Genomic DNA, 14,181 nt, shown 5'->3' with positions numbered 1-14,181 from the left:
AGAAATTACAGGTAAGTCAACAGAGACTGGGTTAAAACAATTCGCCAAAATCTTTTTTTAAAGCATATGATAAGATGTGGTTAGCATAAGAACTATTTGCAGAAGGTCCAGCTTAGTTGATTCTTATAATTCTTATAATTCTTATATAATTATAATTCTTATAATTCTCTTGGCATCGTGACTGTGAGTGATTATAGCTCACAAAAAGGTCAATATCCTCTATAGATTGAAGTAGGAGGGCAGAACTCAGAGCCTCCAGATTTTATACCTTAGCCATACACAGAGAGAATGATACTTTTGCAAAGAAAATAAATAAGTTATGAAATGATTTTGCTTCATTGAGAGATGGTAAATATTAAAGGACATGAGCTTATGCTAATAGCTAAAAGTCCCCAAGTTTCGTGAAATTCTTAGGCAAATGGATGGAACTGGAAAATATCATCCCCAGTGAGGTAGTCCAATCACCAAAGTGGCTTGCACTCACTGATAAGTGTATATTAGCCTAAAAGCTTGGAATACTTAAGATACAATCTACAGACCACATGAAGCCCAAGAAGTTGGAAGACCAAAAAGTGAATGCTTCAGTCCTTCTTAGAAAAGAGAACAAAATATTCACAGGAGGAAATGCAGAGACAAAGTGTGGAGCAGAGACTGAGGGAAAGCTCATCCAGAGATGGCCCCGCCTGGTGATCCATCCCATACACAGCCACCAAACCAGACAATCTTGTGGATGCCAAGAAGTGTATGCTGACAGGAGCCTGATGTAGTTGTCTCCTAAGAGGCTCTGCCGGAGCCTGAGGAATACAGAGTCAGATGCTCTTAACCAATCACTGGACTGAAAATGGAGGTGTCAGAAAAAGGACTTAAGGAGCTGAAGGGGTTTTCAACTCCATAGGAAAAACAACAATATCAACCAACCAGACCCCAGAGCTCCCAGGGACTAAACCACCAACCAACCAGTACACTGGAGGGACCCATGGCTCCAGCCGTATATGTAGCAGAGGAATGAGAGGAGCGGTCCTTGGCCCTGTGAAGGCTCAATGTCTCAGTGTAGGGGAATGCCAGGGCTGGGAGATGGGAAGGAGTGGGTGGGACGGGGAACACCGTCATAGAGGCAGGGGGAAGGAGAAAAGGATAGGGGGATTCCAGAGCAGAAATCTGGAAAGGGAAAAACATTTTAAATATAAGTAAAGAAAATGCCCAATTAGAAAAAAGTCCCCATTTCTTTGTTTATTTATAAGAATGAGCAGCTGACAAATATGCTTCTTGTCTTCACTTTTGATTCTTTTTGATACAAGGTAACAGTCATCTTTAATATACAGGCAACTCTATCTTTTATACACACTCTTCACTACTTCACAGCATAGATGTATTTTTTTTTATGTAGCTAATCAAGAACAGGTTAGAGAAATTCACACATATGTATATACAAATAAATAAACTTTATTTCATTTTATCATTCCCAAGGGTTAAGATGTACAAACAAGGAATAAAATTAAAATTATTTTCTTTGGGGATGATTTATGTCTTAATTTCCACCTGCCCTATAATTAGAAATTTTGAACTCCGTAAATGTTTCTTAAGATAAAATTATTGCCTTGGTAAACTTCAGAAATTACATCATTAACCCAAAGACCTTTCTCAGCCTAGAACAACATGGTTGGTACAAGTATCTGTGCACACACAGACAAATAAATAAAGAGGAAAGTTTAAAATAATTTGAAAATGATTTATGGCCGGCCACCCCTGCAGTTAGGAATTCAAGTATTATTACTTTACTTCAGTGCAGCAGGGGAGGACAGCAACTTGCTGTGGGCTAAAGGTAAATTATGATCTATTGCAAAGGAGGAAGGAGATGTTCTGAGGAGAAAGGGAAGGAGTTGGGAGTAAGCAATGTGTTCTCTGAACTATCGCTTCAGATAATGCCTTTAAAAATTTGCCTTGACCTCTGCCAGAAAATACCAGAGCAAATGGTGGAGCAAATGACGTTCTTAAATCTTTGATAGTTAAGGGCATATGTGCTTGGGTCGGGAGGGTGATAAGGGTGTGCCAGAGTACAGTGCCCACTGAGATACAAGGAGTCACAAGTGTCCCTTCTTCAATGGCTTGATAATCTCATCCCAGATGAACCCAGCTTTAGTTTCGAAGTTATCAATTAACACACAAAGTCCTAGGGTGAGTATTCTTTTTTTTTTTTTATGTGTGTAGTATGCTCGATTGTTCTTTTTAAATTTTTATTGGATATTTTACGATTTACATTTCAAATGTTCTCTCTTTTTCCCCCTCTTCCATCCCCCTTCCTCCTCCCCCTGCTTCTGTGAAGACACTCCCACCTATTCTAAAGTAATCTTTTAGTCTGCTTACAGTTAAACTTTTCATGTTGTCATTGAATGATAGACCCTGGTCCCAGTTGTTTGGGACCCATACGAGGCACAGGGGATAGAGCGGAGACTGAGGGAATGGCCAACCAATAACAGGCTCAACTTGAGAGACCCAACCCACGGGCAAGCACCAGTTCCTGACACTGTTAACGATACTCTGTTATGCTTACAGACAGGAGCATGTTGTCCTCTGAGAGGCTCCACCTAGTAGCTCACTCAGACAGATACAGACAACCTCAGCTAAACAGTGGATGGAGCATGGGGACCCTTATGTAAGAATAGGATTGCAGACCCTGAAGGTGATAGGAACTCTACACAAAGACCAACAGAGTCAACTAGCCTGGACCCTCGGGGCTGTCAGAGACTGAACTGCCAAGCAGGGAATATACATGGGCTGGACCTAGACTTCCCCATACATATGTAGCAAATGTGCAGCCAGTACCTTTTATGCAAGTTCTGAGCTGGATACTTCATTAATTAACATCTCATGAAATTGCCCTAAGCCATATGCAGGACGTTCACCTACTTCTACTTCTCCATGTAACAGAAACCTGAAGCCCACCTATGCATTTTTCCTCTATGTCAAAAGTGGCTCACATGTACATTTTGTCTTGTGGCAGTGCCTGTATTTTTTAATCTCACTATGCTGTCCTTGACTGGTGGTACAAGCACCTTTTATAAAATCATATCCTTACTAGCAATCAAAGTATCTGAACAAGTTTTCTCTTGGTTGCTTTAGGTTCTGTTCCAGAAGTTACTTTTACCTATCTTCGAGCAGCTGCACGTGCAGGAGACACCGTGTTGGCTCTGGAGGAGGCCGTGGCTTGGCACCCTGGGGATGAGGCTGTCATTAGCAGTGGAGTGACTGTAGAAGGTGCTGAAGCAACAGAAGAGGTGGTTGTTGTAGAAACTGTCCACGATGCGGACCTCCATCTCAGGAACCCCCTGAGGTACTCAGATCTCAGCTTGGATAGGTTTACACAGAGGAGGAGGAGGTTTTAAGCGAATTGGACATTGATCTCTTCATGAGATACCTTAGCATTAAATAATGCTGGATATTATGCTGAAGGAGAAAATAATAAAATAAAGCATAAACGGAGTTGAGGATCTCTTAAATGTTTTCTCAAGTGGGACCCTAGAATTTCTGTCTTTGCAAGTGGTCAGTGAGTAGTTTCTAGTGCTATGCATGTTGTATCTTCTAGACATATGTATGGACCATTTTTGGGTATTTGAGTCCCTAAAAACATAGATTCACCCAAAGAAGAATCTATCTACTATTTCTAATGAGATGTGTAGTGATGTTCTCAAGTGCATCTTACTCTCTTATTTTTTTTTTCAGATACTCCTACAACTTCACAGAAAACTGGGTAACTGGAGCGAATCATATTTTGAAGGCTACAGTGGCTCTCCTCAGCAGGAACATTATCATCCAAGGAAATCTCACTCTCGAGAGGGTAAAGCTTCTTGATTCATGCCAGGAGGCCGGTGCTGCTGAAGGTAGAAATACAATTTGATGCAAAACCCAAAGAGTGAATGTTCATGTTCTCCCTGCCTATCAGTATGTCACAGGGCTCTGGTTGGCTTTTTTCATTAAAAGTTTTGAGTGTCCCTATTTTTCTGTAATTTTCAGACTCCTCTTGGCAGCTTGTCACTTTGTCCTTTTCCCAACTTCCACAAAGTAAAAGAAACAGACAAAAGGCAAAGGAAATAATTTAATTCTTTGTTCTGGGAAAACTTGTGTCAATGAACTTAAACCTTGAGAGTTGGCATGCTGTAATGATTTCTTTAATTCCGGGCTTCTCCTACAGTCCCCGAGAAGGGCCATAATTCTAGAATCCTAAGCTTGAGCAGTTCATTCTTATTGATTAGATTTGGGGGAGAGGGTTGTTTTCTGAGCGACCTTCTGCATTCTCTGGGTAAAGGAGTGGAAGAGTCCATTCATCTTCTGGTAGAATAGCAGGCACTGAATCACACTGATGTGCCTATTAAACATCTATTTCAGGGATGGTTAGTTTGGGAGGTTATGTTTTGGTTTCCCAGGTTGTAGATTATGAGGGCTTTCACATGCTGGGAAGATATCATTTGTCAACTTTGGTCCAGGATGGTGTGGGTGTCAAGGATGACTTCCAGGCATGAGCTCTGGATGGATGATGGGGCTTTTACTGCGATGGGAAGAGGGGAAGGTTTTGGGGGTAGGAGGATGGTGGCGAATAGGAGTTTAATTTTGTATATGTTGAAACTGAGAAGGCAGGCCAGCGATCTAGTGGACGTGTCTGACAGTGTCCGGATCCTTATAGAAATATCAAGGATGGAGTTAAAGATTTCAGAGATATGTATATTGAGGTGTTGTGACATAAGGGGTTGTTAGTAGTACAGAATGATCATAACCTCAATCGCTTTCACTCAGGGTCATCAACTGACTAATATGTATTTGCTAAAAGACAAAAAGTTTGGATAAAAGCGGGTTAGAGTTGATTTACATCCAAGTTCACATTTCTACCAAATTGGGATCATAATTTTATCAAAGCATATAAATACACAGCATTTCTTCATTTATTGCCTATAGGTCAATTATTTGAAGGACTAGACTTACTTTGTAATTCAGCAGTGAGTGACACTTTTTTTTTTTAAACAATTGCTACCTCTTTCATTCATTACTGTGCTGTAGAAGTTAACCTGAGTATATCAATATGGATGGGCATGTGGATGTGCTGGTTAGTGTTGTCAGTGTGACAGATCCTGCAGTCTCCTGGGAAGAAGTAGCCTCATTTGAAGAACTGTCAATGTTAGATCAATCATTGGTCATGTCTATCAGAGACTTTCTTGACTGAAAATTGATGTGGGTAAACTTAGCCCACTGTGGGCAGTACATTCCCTAGGTAGATGAGTCTGGGCTGTATAAGAAAACTGAGTATGAGTCATCTTCTGAGTATGGGTCTGTGTTAGAGTGCCTCCCCCGGACTTTCCTTAATGATGGACTGTAGCCAGGAAATGTAAAATGAAATAATCCCTTTGCTCCCTTAAATGACTTTTATCATGGCAAACAAAAGAAAGCAAATTAGAACAATAAGTATATGCAAATTAGTCACCTTTGATTATTCTGAGTGTGGACTCAGAAGTAATATGGCTGGTACTAACTCAATTCTGAAGACAGCTTCTCCATTTTGGGACTATTTCCCCATTATTAAGTTTCACAGGACAGCAAAAAGTAATCGGAGTGCTGTTCTCTTAACAGTGTAGCAATTATACATTAGAAATAGTCCCCACCCCCTTAGTAGCTGAGCAAGCAGATTGGCAAAGATTCTCAGTAACTTGTCTGGAATCCTCTGCCATTTCCCTGGAGATACTTTTCCTATATCCCCAAACACACAGGAGTGTAGTTTAGAGGAAATACCATGGGGCACTTCAAGACTAGAAGGGGCTATGCTAGCATTCAATGCTCACAACTTTCCATCAAAGTATCTATATGAAAGAGCCGTTTCCTCACACCTTCCCTCAGGTTATCTTCTGTATTGAAACCTCCACCAGTTTACCTGGGCTTGGGGGTTGTCATCTGTCCCCTTCTGATAAGAATTCAGGCGATAGTTTGTGTGGGGGAGGCATTTCTGGAAATAAGAGAGCAAGGGTCAGTATCATGTCCTAGAAATTTGATCCATTTAAAGAATCTGTAGAGAGGAATCTATAACAATGAAATGAGATGGTTGGATGGTTTGTCCTGTATACACAACAGAGTCTTGTAATCAGAGATTGGTCTAGAAGTGTGCTCTAAGTCCCTCTCCACCCGGACATCATTGTGTGTTTCAGGTAACCTGAAGCATTGTTTATATTCTAAGAGTGAGAAGATGCTGGGAGCCAGGAATCTGGGGGCCAGAGTTATCATTCAGTCCTTCCCAGAGGAACCCAGCTTGGTCAAGCTGAAGGGAGTGCAGTTCCGAGACCTGGGACAAGCCTTCCATAAGCATCGAAGCTCACTCACCCTGGTGGGAGCTATGAGAGGTAGGGGGAGCAGACATTGGCCTCACCAGCTTTCCTTTTCTTTGCTGATGATTATGGATTATGATACATGGGACTGGAGAAATGAGAGATGGATACATGTTTACAGGTTAGATGCTTTTCCTACTTTACTATCCAAGTCAATCCCACATGGAGGTTACTACCGTCGATGCTACACTTGCAAGAGCAACTTGGGCACACAAGACTTAGTAACCATTTGGGTACACAGTGTGTTCTGATGGGGAGATGTTTTGATAGAGTTTCAGGGTTGGGAAAAACCCCACAGTAGACAGTGTTTCTGAAAGATGCAATTATTACAGGGTTAATTTATTAGTGTTCTTTAAAAAAAAATCTTATCAGAATCTAGAGATTTTTTATCTATGTCAACGTAAAGCTCTGTGTAAACAAATTTCACAGTAGTGTCAAACAGATCCAATACTTACACCTTACCTTTAATGAGGAATCAGGCTACTAAATATAAATATTAAGGAAACAGAAGCAACCCTCCTCCATTCTGCTATGAGAAAAGCTCCTGTGATTTTTGTCCCCAAGAGAATACATACAAGGGAAGCTTGTTCTTAGAGCTTTTAACCTGGGTCACCACACTTGGACAATATTGTCCCTAAAATGTGACTCTAAAATCAGAATTCAGACTTAGGCACTCATTGTAGTTTACTGTAGTTTTTCTCTTTTAGCTTAACAATTGTGCAAGTTAACAGATACATTGTGATTTTCAGGTTATTATTCAAAAGCCCCAAAGGAACAGAAATAAAATTTACGAGACAGAAAAATTTATTTTGGGTTCTGCTTTAAAAAAAATCATGAGTGTTTTATTGTGCTTTAATTTTTGAAAAAATACTTAAAATTTCCAACAGTCACTGAGAAAAAAAGTATGCACGACTTCAACTGGTATTTCAAAGGGAAGTGATTTATCTTTGTTACTTTTTCCATTATCTATGAAACACATTCAGTGTTAACTATCAGCCAACATTTTAACTATGGCTTTCTGTTTTAATTGTACATGGCTTAAGACCTGGTTATTTCAGTGATTTATCTTAGAAAGATACTATATAAATTACATAGTTCTCATATGATAAAAGTCTTAATAGGGTTATAAAGTTAACTAATATGTCTTGACTGACAGACTACTTTTCATTTTTATTCAAATTTATTAATTGTGCTAACTAATGGGTTTCTTTATGACATCTCATTCATGCATATAATATACTTTGATTATCTTCCATTCCCTATCATCATATTCTAACCTATGGTCCTCCTTCTATTTTCATGTGTAATCTTGACACAGACTATAGAACAATTTATTTTAAAACAGGCAAAAACATGTATGTAACTAGAAACTTAAAAGAGGAACAACTGTCCATAGTAAAACTAGGTTTATTTTGTAAAGAAACCTATGCTATGGGTGATAAATTTAAAATTTTGTTTAAAAATAAGAAAAAAGAACTGTGAGATTCAGAACTTAGTTCATAGAAATGCCCTATTTCTGTGCATACAGCAGAATATACTTTTGTTTTAGTTTCAACATTACATATAAAAAATGAGGTTCTGTTTTATATGCACACATACATATTCACACACACACACACACAGACACACACACACATGGTCTTCTGAATAAGTGTAAGAGTGAGCAACAAATATACAATTTGCCTCAATAAATGATGGCATTCACTGTATAACAGTCAGAAGCATTCAGACAGTGTCACACGAACAAATCCACAGGACCTAATGGAGTCAATGCTCTATTTGCAGCTCTTTTTTTCCCCAAGTGTGTCACATTGACCACCAAGATTAGTCATGATCATCAGCCCATTGGGTCAATGCTGGCCTCATATTCATAATTTAAACTATTGTCAGAGCCCAACATTGCCCGAGAACCAGTTCATGACAATACAGAGGAAGTTGCCTCAATGATGTAGCACTGAACCAACTTTTAACAAAGTAATTACTCTGCCTCAGTAGCTTATCTGTGTATCTACCCCAAATATTGACACGTGTCCTGGGCCCATCAACAAATAAATATTGCCTATTGGCTATATTTGTGCAGCACAGGATAGCATTTCTGTCAATCAGGACCCATCCCACTATGGGTGGTAATGTGCCTGGGCATGGGCTGTACGAAAAAGCTAGCAGAGCAGGAGCCAATGGGAGAGCGAGCAAGTAAACAGCTTTCCTCAGTGGCTTCAGTTTCAGATTTTTGCCTTGGATTGCTCAGTGCTAGCCTGCAAACTATAAGGTGGGGTAAGTCTTCCCACCCCCAAATTCCTTGTGGCCATAGTGTTTACCAACAACAGAAACTAAACTAGAACAGCCAAAAGTTATAAACATTGATTTATTTATAGCCCAAGAAATAAATCACAACTTTGTATATAGGTATAGTTTTTAAAAATCCAGATTAAATCATACCAGCCCTTTACCCCTGCTCTACCATACTGTGTCAAAGATACTGAATGGGTAGAAGTCTTGACAGCCATATGGTTTTATCGCTTGGTCCTACTTTCTCTTAGACGGATAAACACTTCCTAGCATCTGTGTCTTCAATTTTAACCAGTTTAATCTTTATGATCTAGTGGCTTTAGTTGCTGAATTTCTTGATTTGTTTGCTTCGTTTTTTTTCAAATGACTAAGTTTCCATTTTGTGTGGAAAATATATTTTGGCGGTGGTATATCTTGTTTGAATGCGGTCAAAAGAATCAGAGGAGACTCTAAGGGGTGAATGAAATGTTCACATTACTCTTTCCTATTCAGGTTCTTATCTCCACAGCTGTTCAGTGTGGGGCTCCTTCAGCAGAGGCCTCAGCATACACAGGACCTGGGGCCTGAAAGTGGAAAGTAATATATTCTATAAGATTCTAGGTCATGCCCTACTGGTGGGTAAGTAAATTTGCTTGGTTAATGTATACATTCTTGAGTAGGATAGGCAGTGTCTCATAAAGCATTCTCTCAAATTGTTGAATTTTAAATGTATAAAATCTTTGGTTTTTTCCTTTCTGAGTATCATTATTTAATAAGACCTAGCTTAAAATTCCCAAATTTACATTTATTCACCACAGAGTGACTTACTAAACTGTATCAGCAGGAAATGAATCATTTAAAAGTTGAAGTCAGGTTACTAAATGTCTAACGGGAGGTTTTTAAAATTTACTGCTGTAATCTCCCATAATTCTTAGCCCATGCATGGTCTCAGATGCTTGGGCTTGGAATATGTTGGTTAAAGGTTTAAAAATCGAATTTTTCCATGTAAGTGCTTTGGTGGTGGGCTGAGGGTGGAGTTTCAGAACTAGCCATTTGCTCATGAGTTTCTACTTTTGCCCCTTTGGGTTCAGGACCAGACAGTAGAATTAGCTTTAGATAATTAGAAGTCTCAGTTAATTTTCACTCCTAGATTACAATCCAAAAGTTTTATCTGGGGGTTGGGGATTTAGCTCAGTGGTAGAGCGCTTGCCTAGGAAGCGCAAGGCCCTGGGTTCGGTCCCCAGCTCTGAAAAAAAGAACCAAAAAAAAAAAAAAGTTTTATCTGGGCTAAGGATAGTCTGTCAGTGATTTTCACGCCAACTGATTTCTGTAAATTCATCTTGATCCGTTTCATTTCTTCCTCTGAAGTGTCATGATACAGAAGCTACTTAGTTCATTCTTTCCAAAGTTCATGCTTTCTTGTGCCTCGTGGATTTCGCAAAAATCTTCTCTGTCTGTTCACGACGGTCAACTCACCTGGAACATTCTGTCTCCCCACACTTTTAGGTTAGCATTTCTCAACTTAAAATTAGGTGTCACACTTTTGGCCATCAGATTCATTTTGTTTTACCAACAGATTTGGGGAGACACTGTCGTCTTTGCATTTGTTTTGATAGCTCATTGCAGGCCAGTCGGCTGAAAGAAATGAATCAATAAGCAGTCTCTGGCTAGGTCAGAATAGAAAAGGTAAACCAGAGGTTTCTGCTGAAATTAAGAACAGAGCTATTATTGTTAGTGTTTTATTTATAAGTGGGCCTGGTGATGTGTTGGAGGTGGGGAAGTTATGTTACATTTAAGAACAACCTTTTGAGGTAAAAGCCCAAAAAGTTTATAATCCCAAATGGAATGGTGTTTAGTGAGGGAATATGGATCCTATGACCTTCTTCAAACAAGCTCTGCCTTGAAGGCAAAGAGTAGATCCACGAGGTCATCAGGTATACAAAAACTTTTGACTAGAGAAGGGTGGCCACAGGGAAGCCATGCCAACAGATTGAGTCTTGATTCTGGTCTTACTTTTTGCTATAAAAGTGAGTCTATGACTATAAGCAGATATTTAAGATGTCATCCTAACAATATGATCTTTGCAGAAAATGATACCGAATAGGCAATTAAAAAAAAACCTGTAGTAGGAATTTTGCTTTGGTAATAGTGGGTTATTGACTCTTGATTGTCTTTGAAATGTGATCAAGGAAATTAAAATATTTAATTCAGTATAATTTAATTTACTACAAAGTTCTCAATCATGCCTAAAAGCAATCATAAGCTTGGACCCAGTAAGTAATGATGTGAGAATCTCGGATAAAATAAAATCCTAGCAATGAACATTTCTGTGGTACTGTTCATATACTATTGATCCCACTTAATGAATAATGTTTTTATGTCACATGGTTGGGGCATTACCTGCTCTTCTAGTCATTCTCGTTGTTTGAATGCCTCATCCTATCTTGCCTGATTCCATACAATTTGAGAATAAGGCTGGGTTAGACAGGAACAGTGTGTTTATTATAATATTTTGACTAAAATTATTCTTTGACAGTTCTATGCATGTATTTAACAATCTGGTTGTTCCCACTTCCTCCCATCTCCCACCTCTCCCCCATTTTCTACACTCCAAGTCACTCACACTCATGTCTTTTTGGTTTTTGTAACTCACCAACTTTAACCAGGGCCATCTATCAAGTTTGGACAATGAAGTTGTTCACTTCGACTCTGTCTAAGAATTAAAATAGAAGGTCTATTCCCATGATTATTTTCTTTAAAGGAAACTTCAGATGAACAAGATGCTAAGATTTATAGTCTATACAATATGCACCCTTTTCTTTCTCTGCCTCATAGATGAAAATAAAATAAAAAATAACAATAATGGAATAATGGACAAGGAATAATGCTGTATTTTCTCTTGTTTTCCTGAGTGACATCAAATATTCAAAAGCAATATGATCTTCTCTTCTCAGGGTCCTACATGGACAGAAGGTTTAGCACTAGTGAGGCTGTTATTCAAAGAAAAACTGGTAAATATATAAACTTATTTTAAATCTATCATAGTTCAACTGTGAGTGTCACAATTTATAGGCAGATGTCTTGCCATACTGTTAATTATTGTAAATAATTAAGTATACTAAATTTCCTATAATAAATATAAATATTTTCTTAACTCTTCGAGAATTTCATCCAATGTATTTGAAGCCTATTCATGCCCTAGTTCCTGCTTTCAACTATCTAATTCCATCCCACTCAACTTTGAGACGATTTCTATTTTTCTTCTTTCCTTATCAAATTGACACAGTATTAAAATGGTTCCTGATGACCTATTGCTGTACCCGCAGATCAGAACATTTCTCAACCTTCATCAAAGATACATAATTTTATTATTTATTTATTTATACTCCAGATTTTATTCCCCTCCTGGCCTACCTCCGAGAGTTCACATCCCATACCTCTTCCCTGCATGACCCTGCACTCACGTGCCACCCCCAACCCTATCTCCACACGGATGTCCCCACCCCACCCATATCACCCACCCCATAAGACCTCGAAACTTTCTGGGGCCTCCAGTCTCTTTAGGGTTAGGTGCATCTTCTCTGACTGAACCCAGACCCGGGAGTCCTCTGCTGTATATGTGTTGGAGGCCTCATCTCAGCTGGTGTATGCTGCCTGGTTAGTGATCCAGTGTCTAAGTTATCTCAGGGAAACAGGTTAATTGAGACTGCTGGTCCTCCTACAGGGTTGCCCTCCTTCTTAGCTTCCTCCAGCTTTTCTGTAATTCAACCAGAGGGGTCATCAACTTCTGTTCACTGGTTGGGTACACATATCTGCAGCGATACATAATTTATTAAAATGTATTTTTAGTTGTATGAATGTGCATCATGTTGAACACATGAGTGTCAGTGCTTGTGGCAGCCAGAAGAGGGAGCTAGAGTATCCCCGAGGCTGGAATTAAAAGAGGTTGTGAGCTGCCCTATATGAGTACTGGGAACTGAACTTTGGTCTTTCTCAAGAATAGTATATTTCTTTAAGCTGTTGACCCATCTCCAGTGCCATATTTAGAGTTTATAATGGAATATAAGATATTCTATATGAGATATATAGGAAATATAGTCTATATAACCAGAGTCTAAGAGTATTGAGCTGTATACATTTTAATCATGAATTGCTTGCATTTGATTTCTCTTCATTCCAATTAGGTTGGTGGGAAGAGGGAAGTATGATAAGAAACAATGTGATCATCAGTGTTTCTGGGGCCGAGGGACTGTCCAGTTCTGAAATGTTGGCACCAGCTGGCGTCTACACTTTCAGTCCCACCAGTGTGATTGAGGTAAAAGCTTTGGTTCCACCCGGAGACTCTAAGCTGGTAGTGCACAAGGATCCCTTCCAGCATCGGATATTTGATTCAACTGTTCAATTGGATACTTGAATTAGTATCAAATCTCTTTATGATTTTGTGTCAAGTGGGAAATTTAATAGTTGTTCTCAGGATTCCTGTATGAGCTTAGTACAATCCCTATAGGGATCTTAATGAGTTGTACATTGATCCCTTTCTGGTAATACAGACTGAAGTATCTTGTTTTGGATCTCTTGGTCCTGATGCAAATTTCTTATTAAATCTCCTGTAGCCTACCATATTCACCTGCCCGTATTTTTAACAAAAGAGGGTTTTTACATTGAATCAGGAGGTATTTGAGATATTAAATTTTAGGAACATGATCTTATTTTCATTCCATTATTCAGGGCAACTTAATGCTGTGACATTTTAGCTACCTGGTGAATTTTTTCTTTTTATCATTAATCACAGATTTCTGAGTGGGGAGTTGTATTACAATAGCAGAAGGCCATTTCGTTTCCCTTTCGTTAGTTATTTTATCCCTTAGTCTTCTTCCAGCAGGGGCTCAGGCCCTCCCTTTCCCAGGATGCTGCTCTGAGCATCCGTGGATGCACAGCCCCACTGTAGTGTCACAACATTTATGCTCAGTTTCTAAGGAGCATACAGGACAAGCTGCTCTTAATTACCCTCAGTTGAGTAACCCGTAATAAAAGTTGTGGTTCTCTGCTCAAGACTCCTTACACTCTTAATTGTGTCTTTCCGAAGCACAGCACTTACACACCATTTTAGGTGCCTAATAGGGCTGGCTAATAGGCCAGTGACAAAGGAGGCAGAATTTCGTGGACTGTCAGAAACCAAACTCAAGACAAGTTGTGCTTAACTTTTTGGCCACTACAGAGCTTGCTGAACAGCTAGGAAGTCAGCGCTGGGGCTTAGAGAGTTGTGGTTTTTAAGACTTCTTGGGCAATACGATCTCATCTACATCGAAGCATGTAGACAATCAAGGTTTCCCAGCTCACCCTACGTAAGGCTGGAACAACCTTGCCTCCTTGAGTAGGTGGTATATTCCACAGCCATAGAAAAGCTGACCCACATTACATGCGGGGTACCAGGGGACCCCCTGGAAAGCAAAGATCACAAAGAGTACATTATCTATATTGGAAGAAGCTGATTGTGAAAGGTTTCTCCATTAACATGGAGGTTATGCAACAATATCCATCTGGGTACAAT

At 39.4% G+C, this 14,181-nt stretch overlaps 1 protein-coding gene across 1 annotated transcript in view; it reads left to right on the top strand.

Annotated features, from left to right (window-relative positions):
* Pkhd1 (PKHD1 ciliary IPT domain containing fibrocystin/polyductin) overlaps nt 1–14,181 on the top strand; it is a 457,519-nt gene that overhangs the window by 191,461 nt on the left and 251,877 nt on the right. The window contains exons 37-42 of the mRNA XM_032899487.1: nt 3,121–3,331; nt 3,721–3,878; nt 6,186–6,377; nt 9,144–9,269; nt 11,585–11,641; nt 12,815–12,945. Coding sequence (XP_032755378.1) covers nt 3,121–3,331; nt 3,721–3,878; nt 6,186–6,377; nt 9,144–9,269; nt 11,585–11,641; nt 12,815–12,945 — 875 coding nt within the window. The remainder of the gene's footprint in view (nt 1–3,120; nt 3,332–3,720; nt 3,879–6,185; nt 6,378–9,143; nt 9,270–11,584; nt 11,642–12,814; nt 12,946–14,181) is intronic.

This window comes from Rattus rattus, chromosome 4, assembly GCF_011064425.1.
Source record: "Rattus rattus isolate New Zealand chromosome 4, Rrattus_CSIRO_v1, whole genome shotgun sequence".
NCBI classification, from domain to species: domain Eukaryota; kingdom Metazoa; phylum Chordata; class Mammalia; order Rodentia; family Muridae; genus Rattus; species Rattus rattus.
This window is presented reverse-complemented; position numbering and strand designations above follow the sequence as displayed.